Genomic DNA, 18,045 nt, shown 5'->3' with positions numbered 1-18,045 from the left:
CTGCTCTGATTGGTTGATAAATAAAACACTGATTGGCCAGTAGCCAGGCAGGAAGTATAGGTGGGATAAGCAGACAAGGGGAATTCTGGGAAGAGGAAGGCTGAGTGAGGAGACACCAGCCTGCCATCTAGGGAGCAGCACGTAATAGTACACAGGTAAAGCCATGGAACACGTGGCAACATACAGATGAACAGAAACGGGCTGAGTTTATGTGTAAGAGCTAGACAGCAGTAAGGCTGAGCTAACGGCCGAGCAGTTATAAATAATACTAAGCCTCTGTGTGATTATTTTATAAAAGGCTGTGGGACTATGGGTAAAAGATTTGTCCTGACCGTGGGCCAGGCAGGACACAGGAAATCTTCCAGCTACAGTGCATTTTGCTCCCAGGCTTGTACTTGGATGTGATTTTGTGCCTCCTGTGACAAACATTTACACTCAATATATAAGACACATTGATCTTGTTGGATGTCAGGACACAGCTACAGACCCAATCTATGCATGGCACCCTGAGTCTGGATACGGCCTCTGCCTTCCCTTTGTGCTTCCCCAGATACAATCTACAGTGCCTGTCTGGCAATTGTGGTTAAATTGGTCTGTCCTGAGAAAGTTCTGGGAAAAGGCTGCTCTGTTAATATTTAGTGCTTACTGGTGTTTATTTACAGGTTTTTCTGGTCCTGTACTTCTGATCGTGTTTTTCTGAACTCAAACAACCTTCCTTATATCACTGCTTTCTTTTTTACACCTGTGTATAAAAGTACACTGAGCTGGGCATAGTGCACACACCTTTAATCCCAGCACTCGGGAAGCAGAGGCAGAGGCAGGCAGATCTCTGTGAGTTCACGGCCAGCTTGGTCTACAAAGAGAGTTCTAGGACAGCCAGTGCTACACAGAAAAACCCTGTCTTGAAACAAACAAACAAACAAAAAAGAACACTGAAGCTGAAGTAAGGTTGTCTACAACATTAGACTATAATCTGCCTCATTCTTTCAGGTCCTCAGATCCCAGGTCCAGCAGACAAGATCTGCACAGGTGAACAAAAGTTGACAATACCTTTCATGCATAGTGTATAATCTTTAGTATGGCACTAACAACTGTTTTAGCTAATGACCTACTCTTGGACCTTTTGATCATTTATCTTACAAAACTTCCACACTAACCATTGCAAAACAAATTTCTGGAAGTACATTTTTGAAGCAAGCCTGCATTTTTACCTCAGTTGATCTGTACGCAGATCTCTATCCTTTTGATAGCAGACGTCACAGCCACTGGAAGAAGCCAAAACTCATAGTGGGGTGATGTGACCTAGGAGAAAGACATCTTGTCCAAAGAGAAAAAATAGCCCCAGGGTCAAACTGTTCTGTTCCCAGGCTCAGTGAACTGCAAGGAAGGTGCAATGGCAGGAAGGACATAACACCTGTTCTAGTCACTCAAACTGGGTCACACCTGAAACTATATCTATTATTTTAAATGAGACTCAGCTAACTGCTCTTCATTGGCCCTTGTAACCTGCCAGCTTGCTCCAGCCTCCCCAGCAACAAAAGCTGGATAAAAGAATGCAGAGCGAGCGCTTCAGTCAGTGCACATTCCTCCTGAGCAGAATGCTGCCTTGACCATAATCAAGTTTGAGCCTCACCATCAGAGGGGACTTAGGATTCTCCTTCTGGTGCTGAGTGATGACGATCTCAGGCTATCACAGGGAAGGGAGTTGAGGCAAGTCTGGTGACTAAGGAGTGAAAAATAGACTATTTTTTAGTGGCAAATCTGAGTTCACAGACAGTGTGACTCAAAGGGGAATTAGAAATAACACATTCCTGGGGGCTGGAGAGATGGCTCAGAGGTTAAGAACACTGCTTGCTCTTCCAAAGGTCCTGAGTTCAATTCCCAGCAACCACATGGTGGCTCACAACCATCTGTAATGAGATCTGGTGCCCTCTTCTGGCCTGCAGGGATACGTGCAGACAGAACACTGTATATGTAATAAATAAATAAATCTTTAAAAAAAAAAAAAAAAAAAAAAAAAAAAAAAAAAAAAAGAAATAACACATTCCAAAGCAGCAATTGGCTCACTGCTAAGCCAAGCACACCATTCTACAGAGACCACGGTAAAGGGAACAGTGCTGTCTCGGGGTTTCTATCAATCTCTTTAAAATTAGATGTACTATTTCACCTAAAACTTTACCATTTGCAATACATTTTCATTATGACATTCCATAAACACAATACTTGAATGGCACTACCTTTATACGTTAGCTTTTTTTTTTTTTTTTTTGGTTTTTCGAGACAGGGTTTCTCTGTGTAGCTTTGCGCCTTTCCTGGAACTCACTTGGTAGCCCAGGCTGGCCTCGAACTCACAGAGATCTGCCTAGCTCTGCCTCCCGAGTGCTGGGATTAAAGGCGTGCGCCACCACCGCCCGGCTACGTTAGCTTTTTAATATCTACGCCACCACCAAAAATGTAGACATTTTTCTTCTCAGTTTCCAGATGATGAAATGGAAACTTCCAGAAAATAATGTGATTTGCTCCTGATTAACAAAGATGATGAGACTTAGAAATAAGAGCTAATACAGATGTTTGTGACGTTAAACACCATGTTGTTTAGTTTTGTTTTGATTTTGTTGTTGCTGATTTTTTGAGACAAAGTCTTACTTTGTAGTCTGAGGTGGCCTTAAACTAGCACACAATTTCTAACTGCTGTGCTTAGACTTCAATGAGTATTACTACCTTGTAACGCTCCTGCTCTGTTTAACCATAAGGAAACTGAAGGAAAACAAAAACAAAAAACTGGAGGTACTGCTTATGAACAGGCTCACTTACATTCTTGAGGAAAAACTGGAAGTAACTACAAAATTCCATTTATTTGATGTGGGTAAAGTAAATATTGACACTAGGCCTTACATCTGATGACATTAGTCTGGCGGGTGAGTCACATTTTAACAATGACCATATTAAAAGGAGAAAAGGTACAACAGTAAGTTAGGTAAAACTTGGGAGGAAACTGCTCTGGTTTCTTTTAAACCCTGACAAACATCTCACATATGCTTAACACCAAGTCACTTCAAGCAAAGGCTAAGGACACCCGAACGGTAGAGTCAGCACTAAGAACTCCAATGATATACAACTCAAACGTGCATAGGGAGATTAAAGTTATTTTATTAAATCATGCACATCACGTGTGTTAGTGCAAATAGTTTAATCTGTACTCCAGAAATTCTATTGTACGTTTTATCTTTACAAAATAGATTTCAAACAATTATTTACTTTAAAAAAGGTAATTTTGAAGTTATGCATTTCGGAACAGTATTTGCAATAACTATATACAAGAGGTACTGGGTACCACTGGCATATCAGCATTCTGTGGTGGAGTGGCTCCTGCAACAGAGAATGGCAAAATGAACTATATGACAGCGTTTTCTACAAGTCATTTGTGGCTAATTCCTCCAGAAATCTAGTGATTCTCCTGACAACAATCCCAAAGAGCTTAAAATTCAACTTTTAAAGTAAAAACAATGATGCCAAACATCACAAGGCAAATGATATCCTAAACTCCTATCTCAATATCTGGCTAGATCCGGGTACTCTCAGAGAACATTCAAGCCAATTCACCAACGTTCCCTCTCAGTCTTCACTGACTGAAGAAACTTGAACTATGTGATACTTTAGGATACTGACATCACTATGGTGCTGCACAAAACCATAGCTAAACTTTAACCTCTGTGTTTTAAATGTATAATGTCAAGCAGTGTTTAGGTGTGTCACTGTGCATGGAACACTACCAATCTTGGGAATAGTGCTACTAATTAACAGGCTGTCCCAATTAACAATAAAAAGAAATGACCATTTGTTTACCCAAGCAAGAAATCTTGGTAGGTAACATCAGTTCACTTTGAATGTGAATTAGCTCCATATCATAACCAAATTAAGTCAATAAAAGCTTATCTAAACAGATATAATTCTTCCTTCAATTAAACATGCTTGGAGGAACAGATGACAGAAAAAAAAAATCATGCTTTCTAAACTGCTGTATATGAGAAGATAACTTGGCTTTTAAAGAAAACATTTCTTAAATACATGAGGTTTAGTAAGTTACATTCCAATTCACTCAACAGTTTGGTTGATTGCACTGAAATTATGCAATTATGTTTTTGCTCCCAGAAATATTTCAGTTTGCTCAAGAAAATACAATCTCTCATGAAAGTTTTTCTAAGCTGATGTCCTTCACATCTTCAAGTCACATTAAGGCTGAACAAACATGTATATATTCTCCCAATTATCATTATAACAGAATATTTTCCAAATGTGTTTTTCCTTTAAAAAAAAAAAACCCACACAAATAATTGTCTAAGTCTTGTTCCCAATAGCTCAGTGGTTTTATAACAAGTAAAAATGGCGTAAATATGTAAAAAAAATATATATATATGTGTGTGTATATATTCAAACTGATAGGCACTGAGCACACAGGGCCTCTCTTCCCATGTATGTATTGGTTGTTCGGTTTGAGTAGTTATTGAATCAGAAAAATGAATTATGTGGCCATCAGAATTCAGAGTAAAATATCTATAAATTTATGGTATAAATAATTTGGTGCACTAAGAAGCCTACTTTAGGCCACCATAATATTCAGAATCTCAACATACTAATTTAAAAATTACATGAAAAACCGAATAAATTCACAACTTTATATCCTCTCTATAGACAGATATATTTTTATATAAGTTAAAGCAATGACCCTCCAGCTCTTTCTTGCACTTTGCTGTTTTAAGAGGTAAAAAGGAAGAAAATGGTTCTGCTTGTCCCCAGCCTGAGTGATGCCAGCTTCTAGAGGGAGGGCGGTGTACACACTCAAGACACTGTCACGGAGAAGCTCTGGCCAGACCTGGCACATACAGCACGATGGCTGTCACCGCAACCAGGGCGGCCAGCATGGGCATCCAGGGCCAGGGTTTCTGTGTGGAAAGAAACCGAGAGTCAATATCACATTCTCCCCGTCTCTTTTCATATATATTTAACCCCTTGGTGAACTGAGTCCCATGGATAAAAGACCATCAGAAAACTCTGCGCTTGCATTAATAAGGTAAGTGTAGAAAGAAAGGAAATGAGGGAGAACCACACCAGTGGGACCATTATGTGAAGCCTGAACAGCCCAGGAAAGTTCTGGACAGCTTCCAAGTTTGTTACTTCTAAATACAGTTCTGGGCTGTGCCTGCCACACACATTTACTGTGTGCCTGCAGTACAATTCTGCTGAACAGTTTATGAAAACCAGAGTTCTAAGATGGGACAGATGAATGGTGCCCGCTTGATCCAAAAAAGACACAAATCAGATGAGGTTTAGGACAGTGGCACTAAGGCCCTGTCCATAGGATTCCTCTGATAAGCATACTCTATTATCAGCTAAAGGCAAAGCACAGATGGGCTTCCCAGTCAGCTTTCAGAGGATTTATAAAATCCATTTACTTTGGTTGCTACCTTTATTCTTACTGGTATTCTGACAGTATTCTTGAGAAATATTCTTAATTTGCAGATCAAAGCTCAAAAGGTTGTTACAGAGCTTGCTTAAATCACACATGTAAATTCTCACTGCAGTTGAAACTGTGAGCCAGTGGTTCATTAGACTAGTCTCACTTTCTTTCGTCTTCACAGCAAACAGGCAAAGGATTAAAGGGAAAAAACTCTACACCATGGATGGGAAGGAAGAAAGAAAGGGTAACACAGCTGGCTAAAAGTTCAAAGATGCAAACTCTTCATTTCTCATTCAAATCTGATTGAACATAACTGGGACGTGGGTGGCGCTATTGCAGAAACTCACTGCTTACTCCAGTTTGCTAGAGATAAAGACTCAGTTAAAGGAAGCATATTAACGAGAGGTTAACGTAGGGTTAATTAATGTTAGCATTACTACAAAAGAAACAAGACATAATGTTATGTGATTAGTGGATTGTTCATTAATATGACACAAATACACAGCATACTAAATGAAGGGTTTGCGTCAGGTAATAACATATCTGTGTGGTTTTGCCATGCACTCTATTACAAATATGGCACGAACAGGTGACAGTGACAAACAGACAAGGACTCAACAGTAGTGCTTGTACCTTTCTCTACCACAATGGACCGAAACACCAAAACAGGAAAGCCAGGAATAGGCCGATGAATACGGCTGGGACAGGTTGTAATATGGTGGGCTGAAGAAGGGAAGGGATATTAAAATCATTTTATGCTATGAAAACAATCAGATAAGATGATTTAGACCCCAGGGGGTGGTTGGAGAAGAAGAAGAGGAAGACTGAAGTAACAGAAGTACACCATTCAGGTTTTGCACCAATTCAAACATTTTAAAGACATCTAACACAATCCAGAATGATGGGCTGGGACACGTATGCTAAGAAATGACTACTTCAAAAGGAGCAGCTGGAGGCAAGAGTCAATGTACTTGTCCACAAATATTCTAATGAAATGTGACAAGTTCAGACAGAGCACCGATGTCAGTTTATCAAGCAATGCTCTGTTTGACAATATATTATTTTTGTTTCACATCTGAAGTCCACTAGTTAATAGATATGTTTCCATGGCAATGGATAGGGTATATTTTATTCTTTCATTGAAACCCATTTTCCTTCCAACCAAAATTCTTTCACTTTTGAGATGGTATTGCTTTAAAGCTTAAAAATACATGTTCTGTGATAATGTGAACCCGATGGGTCAAGAGGTGTGGCACAATGTATGATAAATGGGTAGCCAAAGCCAAAGAATACTTTCCTTTATTCTAACCATATCTGATTTTTTTTAAGGGGAAAGGAATTACTTGGAAATATAAGCCCATATGGTGAAAAAGGTAAATTCATCCTGAAGGTGAATAGTTTTATATGACTATAAATAGTAAGAGCACAGGAGGGGTCATTCTGATCATGCAAGATGTCTTTGTAGGTTAATTTAGCAGGAAGTGGACTGAAATTCTATAATCAGGTATGAATTAACACAAAAGAAAAGATATCAAATCATTATGATCTGATTTTAGAAGATTTCTATATTCTATGCATTAAAAAAATAAATGTAATCCACTTTTCTTTAGCATTAAGTCTTCAATCCTTCCATTTCTAAAGGGCTCCTACCTAACCTGCAATCTTTTATTGTCTAAAATCTGTAACTTTAGTAAGCAAAGGACAGCTGGACACAACTCGTGAGCATTCTGTGAAAACTGCATAACTGGATGGCCATGCAACATCGTTCATCTGTGCTTGTGCTGCAAGGTGAGCGGCCACAGGAAGCATGTGGCTCACGTCCACTGCAGTGTCCAAGCTGTGACAGAGCACAACCAACCACACTGAACAGCCATCAGTTAGGGCCCACAAAGGCAATGTTCACCACAACAAACAACACGACATGTATTTAGTATAACTTCGCCTTAAAGACCTTTCTTCCCAAGTGAGAAACAAGTGTTGTCAAACTAAATTTACAGTCGAATGTTTTTCCCATCTCTGTGCCCGTCGGTCCCCATCTCTCTCTCAAACACACATTAGAAAGCGCTATGTCCATTTACCGAATTCTGAGAGATGCCAAATAAGCAGGAAGCTTTTAGGAATGTACATTACCAGTACAGAAACGAAAACTGTACTCAAGCCCTGCTTTCTGAAACCACCTAAGGCTAAGGACCAGTGTGTACCACGTCTCCTCGGGTGGCACCGGCTTCATTTCCCAGTAGGAAAGAAACAAAAGGCGACTGGTGACCTAGAGACAAAATTTCAGACTAAACTGGGCAAACCAGATAGTTCTTCCAAGCTGTCTTACGGATAGCTGTTTTCCACCAGGCAGGCCTCAAGCTCTTCTGCAGGTGTAAGTCAAAGGGGCAAATTCTTATTTAAAAAGAAGGAAAGAAATCCCACGGCACAGAAGTTCTACCACAGCTATTCATCATGAACAGCTCCTTTCTCCCGTGCCCAGGCTGTTAGATTCTGAAAACCATTCTCAAGCCTCCGACATCCCGCTCAATGGAAGCTGAGCTGAGCTGGTAAACACTTACATTAGCTCCTTTCTCTCGCAGCAGCTTCAGGGTGTCTTTACACTGTTTGAGCTCATCTGTGATTGATTGCTTTTCCTGCTCAGTCACTTCAAACTTCAACTTCAGTTCTGAGAGTACAGTCTGTGTCTTTTCATACTAAAGGTAAAGAAAAAAAGAGTGTGCGGGCTAGACTTAAAATGGGTATGAAGTTATGGTTCTAGTCAGGTATATAACAGGCCCTGCTTAATAATGTTGAACACCAAAGTCAAGCCTTTCTGTATCAAGAAAGATAAGTCCCTGGCACTCATAGTAAGAAATCTTTAATGCTGGCTTAATCCTATGTAATGATTTTTCTTGCGCTGGTGTTAAAATCAAAGAACAGAACATACCGTGTTGTCATCTGTTTATAATATAAAGGGTCACTTCTTCCATCAAGTGAGAAGAGGGGAAATTGGAAATTTTTCCTTTGAGCAAAAGACAAACAGGTAGAGACAAATCCTAATTAAAAGGCAGAGTTAGGTCTAAATGTATTTCCTGGTAATTAAAAGGAAGCCATGTTAGCCAAGTTATTTACTCTTGAAATAAAAAGCATTAACTTTCACTAAGTCTTCTATTACTCAGCACTAGTGGATATCATCAGTGCCCTATCAGTGAGTTTCCTAGACAAATAAGGCAGAGAAATGATTCTGACATACTCACCACAGAGACTGGGGCATCTGACACTTAAAGTCCATCAGCACCAATTTAAAAGACTTTTTAAAATCTGTTTCTGATAGAAAAATTTCCATAAAGGAACCAGCCATGTTCTACTCTTGAAAACCGTGTGTGTGTGTGTGTGTGTGTGTGTGTGTGTGTGTGTGTGTGTGTGTGTAATATATAGACATAATATGAATATATATAAATAACTTATGACTTCCACACAAACTACCCCTTGAAGACAGGTCAAACCAATGTGATATAAAATGTGGCTTGATCTCTTAATGGTCCCAAGAAGCTGGAATTCTAGACTGGTTCCATTTCTAGATGCTGCAGCTTACTGAAGACGAGGTTCCCAAAGAGACACTGTTCTGCTGCTGGCATGCCTCTGTCTCCACTTCTGCTGCCCCATTCTGCCATCTCTGAGTGTTTCAGAAGGAAGACAGGAAGACAAGGACTGAATAGAAAACCAATATCCCATGAGTGTGGTCTATCAGAAAGGCTCTTCCTCTTGTTCTCAGCACAGCTTAAGAAAATGGAAGGTTTGCAGTTCTTCTCTACCTAAACAAAGGACACCTTTATAATAATGGTCCTGAAAAATGCAAGCACTTTGGAGTGGAGAGAACCTCCTCAATACTCAATAAAGACAAGGTCTAAGAAAGATGAAAATGTGTAAAGACATTAGGAGAGAAGTGGGCAGGGAAGAGGTCAGGGTTAGAGGTCAGAGGTTACCAGGAAGGAGAAGGAAGCTATGAAAGAAATGATTTGTTTGTTACTTAAGAACATTCCCTGAACAGCCCTGGGAAATACACCAGAAAATGAACCAAAGACTAAAATTCATGGATTTGTTTGTGACAGCTTTTTTCGGGTTGATGTGAGGGTCTGTGAACTCTCCCAGAAGGCAGAAGGCTGCTGGGAGGCTGCCAAGGAAAAGCCAGTGATTCTAGAGTAGCTTTTGCACCTTAGAACGCCATCGGTTCTCAGTGATCATCCAACAGTTCCCAACTGCTAAAAGAGGACAAGTCAAAAGTGCTTTGTCAACCAAACTTTCCCTCTCCTTCCCCTTTCCACCATGTCTACACCATACTGCCCTCTACATCAGGACACTTCATCATCTCTCCATTTCAGGAGTGTGAAGCATGGCACAAGAGAGCAGCACAGTCACAGGGTACTGCTGTTTAGCTCAAGCAGGGGAGTGCATGGGGAGGACTCTGGCCCTACAGGAAGACAGGGGAGGCAAGCACCAACCCTGAGTCAGTCTTTTCAGGGAGATTAGATGTTCAATGTTTTATGTATTCTCTGGTTGGCTGGTTGGTTTCTTGGAGACAGAGTCTATGTAGCCCAATTGGCACCAACTTGAGACCTATCTCTCTCAGCTTCCTAAGTATGCAGATTGCAAGTGTATGCCACACACTGGTTGAACTCTTGGATCATAGATATTCTCATTAAATTAAAATACATAGATGCTTTATAAAATCAAATATAAAGATGATATACAATTCTTTTACTATTGAGAATTAATTATTTCTCACACTTTTTCTTTGGAGTTATTTATATAAAAATTATCATAGATAAAGCTTTAACCAGCAGAACAAAGGTCACATTCTGCAGCCTTAGCTTTACACCTTGCTTGGATATCACTTCTGTTCCCTCTTGCTTTATAACTTTGAAGTAACCAGTGAGTTTGGTCTCAAGAGAGAAATACCACATAATATTACCAATACCTGTGGCTCTTCTTCACAAAAAAATAACAATAATAATAATAATAATAATAATAATAATAATATCTGGGGTTGCTCAACTTACAATAGTTTAACCTCTTACAGTACTGAAGACACACAATCAGGGTTTTTGAGCACATTAAGCATGATTCCATGAGAGAAAGAAGAGCAAAGGGAAATGTTGAAAAGAAGTAAATATGCATTACTAAAAAGTAATAATGTATTTGTAGTGTATTACACAGAGATAAAAACCTCATTAAAACTTTTACTTACAGACTAGTATCCAATATGTTGACAGAAGGACAAACAGAGCAATTCACATTACAAAGGAATATGATGACTATACATCATTTCACAATGAAAAACAGTGAACAAGAAAATAGGAAAGAACATACTAACAAGCTCAGACATATTTCCAAATATGCTGCATTTAATGCAATCCAGAGACCAGCAACACTTTAGATGCTGTGACAACATGCCACGCCATTTGTGGAAACAGTTAAAGCACTTGGCACTGATCATTCAGGGACTGAAAGCAGGCAAACAAATAATGCAACAAATGGCTAGCATATTCATTAATAACATACAACAGAATCATCTTCCCACCACAAATTCTTCCCAACTATTGAAAGAATTATGGCACATGGACAGGAAGGGCACAAAGTGCTTACAGTATTAAATATTAGGATATTTACTTTGGCACAAAATTTGTGTTTCAACCAAATGAGGATGTTTCTAAAATACACATCCTTAAGCAGGTAAAGCAGAACATTTCAAAGTCAATGTGTCTACATGAATATTAAAACTGTTGCCATTTTTTTTTCCTTTAGAAACAAGCACAAAGACAGAAGAACAATCATTTCCAAATTCAGGATACTCCAGGCAAAGTGCAAAGAGAAACTTGCATTACTCTTATTTCCTAAAAACAACTTCCAGAAAATTCCTTTGTAAAGACAAAGCGCTGTCTTCTACTTCCTTCTATCGTATGAAGAATCTTGCCTGTAAGCAAGTTTACGGCTAGTACTTCCTGATGAGCAGACAGGCTTTATGAACCTGCATCCTTAGCTGACAGGAGTCAGTGCAGGAAGGCCAGCAGGAGTGAACACAACTTTTACTGCCCTGTTGTCAGCTTTAAATTGCATCTATCCTGTTCAGAAAGACCTGGGGTGAGTCCTTTCTGAAGTCAACCTCTCACCATCCTTCACATGATTATTTCAAAAGCTAATGAAATTAAGGTATAAGCAGAATCACATGGAAACTTAAGTGTGTATATTTGTGAAGATAAAAAGAAAGTATAGGGGGAAATACAGTTCCACAGAACAGGCACTTGGCTGCCTGTATATAGGTGAATTTTAAGTTTTTCTGACATAGATCTCAAGCAGCTTAAGCTATCCTCAAACCTGCTATGTAGCTGAGGCTGACCTTGAACTCCTGATTCTCCTGCTCCACCTAAGTGCTGGGATTGTAGGTGTACATCACCTTGCCCATCTGTATATACATTTTACTTTGGTGTTTTGAGATAGGGTTCATTCTATCACCCAGTAAAGCCTTGAACTCACTGCAATCCTCCTGCCTCAGCCTCCCTGGTGCTGGAATGACAAGCATGAGCCACCACAGCAGGGTAAGTGACTTTTTAGCCACTTTCCCAGGAGCATATAGCTCCAGCACTACAGTGTTGCCCTGGTTTGTAATTTGCCTTCCGAAAGAATGCTTCATTTCACATGACACACTCTTTGATAGTTAAACAGACCAAGCAATCTGCTACAAAGAGTCTCTCATGTCAGTCAACTGTTAGAGAAAAATTAAGAACTAGCTCTTAGGTCTGTGTGTTTGGAAGCAAGCACTTGATAAATTCTCTTGATATGGACGAACAGCTAGTAATTACCAGGCTGGGATGTTCCAAGTGTCAAGTGTCAGGTAATATGCATTCTGCTTTTCTTTATTTCTAAGTGGCATGGATATCTGATTTGCCTTTGGCTTTAAGTCCAACCATAATTGGGCTGAGTATGTCTTTTCGCTTTACCTCTTTCTGAACATCCTTTGCTTGGTTTTCAGCCTTACTGAGAAGAGTTTTTAAGTCAGCTGAGTCACGAAGATGTTGCTCTTTCAAGGATCCCACTTGGTTCTCGAGCTCTTTCCTGGTCATCTGGAGGATGCTGAGGTCACTTGTGAGCTCCAAACTCTGCTTCTGAGAACTGCAATATAAACATGGACACTCATTCGCAGCAGACCCTGGACACAAAGAAAGCCCAGGATCCTCAGCATTTCACTAGGTGAGAGGGAGTGAATTTCACAGCAGAGAAAAAGGTATAAAAAAGTAAGACACACTCAGTAAGGAAAAGGCATTAAAGCACTTCCAAAAATCCCTTCAAGTTTAAAGCTATATCCTTTCAAATGTACATCAAAGTAGAAATTTTATAAATAGAAGGAAATGACTAATTGTATTTTGGGGTTTTCTTTGCTTTTGTTTTGTTTTCTTGTTTTGAGATAGGGTAATACTATGTAGCTTTGGCTGGCCTGGACCTTCCTTTGTAGACCAGGCAGGCCTTGAACTCGAAGAGATCTGCCTGCCTTTGCCTGCCAAATGCTGGTATTAAATATAGCACCCCCATGCTGGTCCTAATTATATACTTTAGTATATCAAATTATCTTTACTAATTATATCATAATACATTGAAATGCATATTTCAACTATGTTACAAGATTAAGTACTTGAAAAGCAAATGGGTCAGAAACCTGAAGCCTGGGCATCACTACTGACTCAGGCAAAGACAAACCTGCTCAAATGAAAGCCGCAATCACACAAGCAAGCATGGCAAGGAACTAGACCGGGAGTGGAGCTTGGCCTTGGAACACTGAACTGTGCAATATGGAGCTGTCACTTGACTGCTACACCTTACTCTCTGAATAAGCACAACTTGAGCTCTTAGATGTGTACAAGCTCTATGCTGCAAATATCAAGGGATGTCTCAGGGTCCTCTTGTGTCAAACATTCACCTCTGTGCTCACTGTTTTATGTCATCTTGACACAATCTAGAATCATCTGGGAGGAGGGAGCCTCAGTTGAAAATTGCCAGACTGGCTTGTGAGCAAGTTTGTGGGGTATTTTCTTGACTGATGATGGATGGAGGAGGGCTCAGTCCAGTGTGAGTGGAGCCACCCCTGGGCAAGTAGTCCTGGGTTGTACAAGAAAGCAGGTGACTAAGCCATGAGGAGTAAGCCAATAAACATCGAACCTCCATGGCCCCTGCTTCAGGTCCTTTCTCCAGGTTCCTGCCCTGACTTCCTTCAGTGATGGTCTGTGACCTGAGAGTTACAAGATACATTAAACCCTTTCTTCCCCAAGTTGCTTTGGGCATGATGTTTTATCACAGCAACAGAAGCCCTACCTAAGACAACATCTAAAGCTATTCTCCAGCTTTAATTGCATGATTATTTTTATAATTTGCTATTAAAAATAATCTACACATGAGGAAAGTAACTTGATATGAATGAACATCAATGTCTTTTTCAGAAACTGAGCAGAGCATTTGGTAGAGCATGTGGTAGAGCTCTAGTGGCTAACATGACCAAGACTCTGGGCTCAATCTCCAGTACAAAAAATAATTCCTTGTTCAATTTTTGATAACAGTGAAAAAAAAAGACTTATCTAGCATAGAGAAAAATCAGCTCCTAGAAGTAGTTAAAAGAATGTAAGATTTTTTTTTAAGATTTATTTATTTATTATGTATACAGTGTTCTGTCTGCATGTACATCTGCAGGCCAGAAGATGACACCAGATCTCATTACAGATGGTTGTGAGCCATCATGTGATTACTGGGAATTGAACTCAGGACCTCTAGAAGAGCAGCCAGTGTTCTTAACCGCTGAGTCATCTCTTCAGGTTGGAGAGGTGCTCAGATGGCACTACTTGCTCTTCCAGAGGACCTGTGTTTGATTCTTTGCATCCACATTACAGTTCATAACCATTTGTAACTCCAGGTCCAGGGGATATAATGTTGTCCTCTTCCGGCTTCTGCAGGCAATGCATGTACATGGAGTACATGTACACATGCAATAAAACACCCACACATAACACATAAGATTTTCAAAGTGACAATGCTATGTCTTTCAGAATGGGACTTAATCAGACTCAATACTATAAATAAAGAACTACAGAAGATATATTCCATGCTGCTTACACAATGGGCAGATTCTTAAGGATGAATCTGATAGTATCAGGCCAATAAACATAAAGACTAAAGGGCCATTAAGACTCTGTGTAAAGAGAAGCCTAACAAATAAATTTAGAGTAGTCAGGCAGGAAGAAATAGAATTAATATCTCTTATGTAGTTTATGTGAGTGTAGAGAGATGACTTGAATAATGGTAAGTATTGATATAGTGTACCTTTCTAGAACCCATTGTTTTGTTTTGGTTTGGTTGTGATATGGGTGTCTCACAAGGGATTCTCCCTGCCTAAGCATCCCACACAGCTGGTTCTCCACGCAAGCAGAAAATACCCAACTGAAGTCTAACATTTGAAGCCATATGCTTCTACTCACATGAAATCTGTAAACATTATTTTGAACATTTAAGTAAAATTGACATAATTTAAAAAGAATAGTACTTTAACAGTCTGCTAGATTTCGTTAATCACATCTCAAAAATGAGAGATTAGGTGTCCCAAAAGCCGGCCACCCGGGACACAGGAAAACTTCCAGCTATATTTGGCGTACCAACACGGGGCTCTCAAATTTCGATAAGGCATAAAAGAGTTTAAAAAGGGCTTCTAAACACACAATAACAGAGCCAAAAACAGCTTTCTACTTCATGTCTCATGCGGGTCGAGATATAGAGACGCCAAGGTACAGAGATGCTGTGGTGTGTGGACTTGAGCAACCTGTATGGCAGGTTCACTGGCATATGGGCTTAAGTGCAGCATGGTGGATTCCTGCCACTGTACACAGTGGTGTCTATAAGCCATACAGCATGGTGTGTGGTGCATGGTGGATATAGCTTTTGCTAGTACAGACGGAAGGAAGTAAGGAAGGAGGGAGGGAGGGAGGAAGGGAAGGAGGGAGGGAGGAAGGAAGGAAGGAGAAGGAAAGAAAGAGAAGGAAAGAAAGAAAAGGAAGGAAAGAAAGAAAGAAAGAAAAAGGGAAGGAAGGAAGGAAGGAAGGAAGGAAGGAAGGAAGGAAGGAAGGAAAAGAAATAGGGAAGGAAGGGAGAGGAAGAAAGAAAGAAAGAAAGAAAGAAAGAAAGAAAGAAAGAAGAAAAGAAGAAAGAAAGAAAGAAAGAAAGAAAGAAAGAAGAAAGAAGAAGAAAGAAAGAAAGAAAGAAGAAAAGAAAGAAAGAAAGAAAGAAAGAAAGAAAGAAAGAAAGAAAGAAAGAAAGAAAGAACAAGAAAGAGAGAGAAGGAAGGAAGGAAGGAAGGAAGGAAGGAAGGAAGGAAGGAAGGAAGGAAAGAGAGAGAGAGAGAGAGAGAAAGAAAGAAAGAAAGAAAGAAAGAAAGAAAGAAAGAAAGAAAGAAAGAAAGAAAGAAAGAAAGAAAGAAAGAAAGAAAGAAAGAAAGAAAGAAAGAGAAAGCTACATGGTGCTGGATGGAAGCACAGACCCACTGCTTCAGAGAGTCAGCAATGAACATGGTTTCCCCAGAGCTGGTGGAAAACTTAGTTCCTCCATGTTGGGAAGCTGAGGTGGGCGGAGCCAGCAGCCAAAGCTGCCATTTCAGTCCTAGTCATGCTGCAGTTTAAACAATACATTCACAATAAGACAGATTCAGATAAGATAAACCTCTAAATGATTTACATTATGTGTAAAAATATACATAGGCTTGGAAGAGAGAAGAAAAGGAATATAGACAGTTATATGAAGAAATAGAAAGTTTAAAAAAAATAAAGTCTTTAAAAAGAAAGCAAAAGTAATATAAAAAATAAGCCACATAAAGATAAAAATCATACAGAGAGTCTGGATTATATTGTCTTTGGGATTTTTAACTGCAGAAAGACATTTAATTATAAAGGCTGCTCAGTTAAACCAATATGTATATTTTGAAGGTATCTTGACTTCAAAATTTGGACCTAAGGATACGCTGCTTTGGAAAGGAGGCTCTGCTTTTGTTTCCACAGGAAACAAGAGCTATGGATTTGTTCCAGGTTAAGATGGATCAAATTTGATCAAGCCAGACATCCTGAACCTTAACAGATGGTACCTATCAACAAAGGTTATAGCCAGTCTTCCCAGGACTTTACCATTATTTAATTTTCTCAGGATCTCCATAAGACTACCAGCAGCCCCTATCAGCATGAAATAGCCTAGAAAACTATGCCCACCTTCCCAAAAACTGGATTATGGATGTTTGTCTGTCTTTGTTTAGGTTGTTGATTACAAATTATTATTGGTCATAGTCAATCTCTTTCTAAACGAAGAAAGGGGGATATGATATAGAAATATAGGCTATAGATATGATAGGATGAGAGGGTAGATTATTGAATCTACTTTTAAAGAGCAACAACTTGTTTAAAAATGTTTTACAATGCTATGGATTTTAGTTTATTGATACGAATTTAAAGTTAATTTTGTTATAGTGTATGTATATTTCTACTCTTGTTTAAAGTATTATGTTTATGTAACTCATTTAAATTGTAATGGATAATTCAAGAAATACACATTAATAATTAGTCATTTATAATATTCAAACTTATAGTCATGTTAGTTAAGTTTTCTAGGTATACATAGATATATTTCAATTAGGTAGGTAATCTTCAAACACTTCAAAGACCTACAGAATATGGCATTTAAAATGTTTTAAAAACTTAGACTTTTCTGGACAATGGAGATATATCTGCTCCTGGCAGCACCAATTTACTTCAAAGAGGAAGATGTTTATCAAAGACATTCCATATGGAGTTTATCTTCTTCTTGGCAAAAGTTAGCCATTTGGGCAACTGTTCTTGTCTGGACTGCTTGACAAAATGTTATATCAACTGGACATGCAGGACCCATGGAAAAACGACCACTAAATTTTGCCAAAATAAGGCAAGATGGTCCTTCAGGTTCTTGCTTCGCACAGGAGACTGCCAGACATTCTACAGGACACAGGGAAAAGTGACTGAGAAACTAGGCCTATAGTCTAAAGATTGATGCCCCGATGTTGCAGAGGAACTTTGGGTGATTGTCCAGGCAGCCAGCTGTCTCTGTCATTTCCAGACAGAGGTAATATTATATCTTTCTGGGTTATTTGATGTAGTTGAAGACTAGATAGTTATAATTATAATTTTCCTTGGTTATGATAAAAGATAAGTTAGATATGAAACCTTAGACTCACAAATATAGGATAAATAAAATATTTTCTTTAAATATGCCAAATATAAATAGACTAGATATTGTAACTGTAATTCTTGCTTGATAACTGTTCTATTATATGTAATTTTACTATGTTAAAGTTAAAACCTTCCTTTTTGATTAGACAGAAAAGGGGAAGTGCTGCAGGATAATGCTTTTGTACACTGGTTTAATAAAATGCTGATTGGCCAGTAACCAAGCAGGAAGTATAGGTGGGGCAAGCAGACGAAGAGAATGAAGGGAAGGAGAAGGGCTGAGTCAGGAGTCATCAGCCAGACAGAAGAAGCAAGATGTGAAGGCAGAACTGA

At 39.2% G+C, this 18,045-nt stretch overlaps 1 protein-coding gene across 28 annotated transcripts in view; it reads right to left on the bottom strand.

Moving 5' to 3' along the window:
* Nucleotides 1-3,130: 3,130 nt before the first annotated feature.
* Nucleotides 3,131-18,045, bottom strand: part of Slmap (sarcolemma associated protein) — a 128,371-nt gene continuing 113,456 nt past the window's right edge. For 15 of the 28 annotated variants that reach the window (XM_052733831.1, XM_052733845.1, XM_052733835.1 and 12 more), the window contains 3 exons: nt 12,436-12,607; nt 8,017-8,151; nt 3,131-4,943 (listed from right to left, as the gene is read on the bottom strand). In XM_052733831.1, the coding sequence (XP_052589791.1) occupies nt 4,851-4,943; nt 8,017-8,151; nt 12,436-12,607 (400 nt within the window). In that variant the 3' untranslated portion in view covers nt 3,131-4,850. Of the gene's footprint in view, nt 4,944-6,091; nt 6,182-8,016; nt 8,152-12,435; nt 12,608-18,045 lie in introns of all 28 variants that reach the window. The other 13 variants (XM_052733832.1, XM_052733847.1, XM_052733839.1 and 10 more) reach the window with 2 other exon arrangements.

Source organism: Peromyscus californicus, unplaced genomic scaffold (assembly GCF_007827085.1).
Source record: "Peromyscus californicus insignis strain IS unplaced genomic scaffold, ASM782708v3 Scaffold_12__1_contigs__length_115047231, whole genome shotgun sequence".
Lineage (NCBI taxonomy): Eukaryota > Metazoa > Chordata > Mammalia > Rodentia > Cricetidae > Peromyscus > Peromyscus californicus.
The sequence above is the reverse complement of the archived record's forward strand: the minus strand, read 5'-3'. Positions and strand labels throughout refer to the sequence as shown.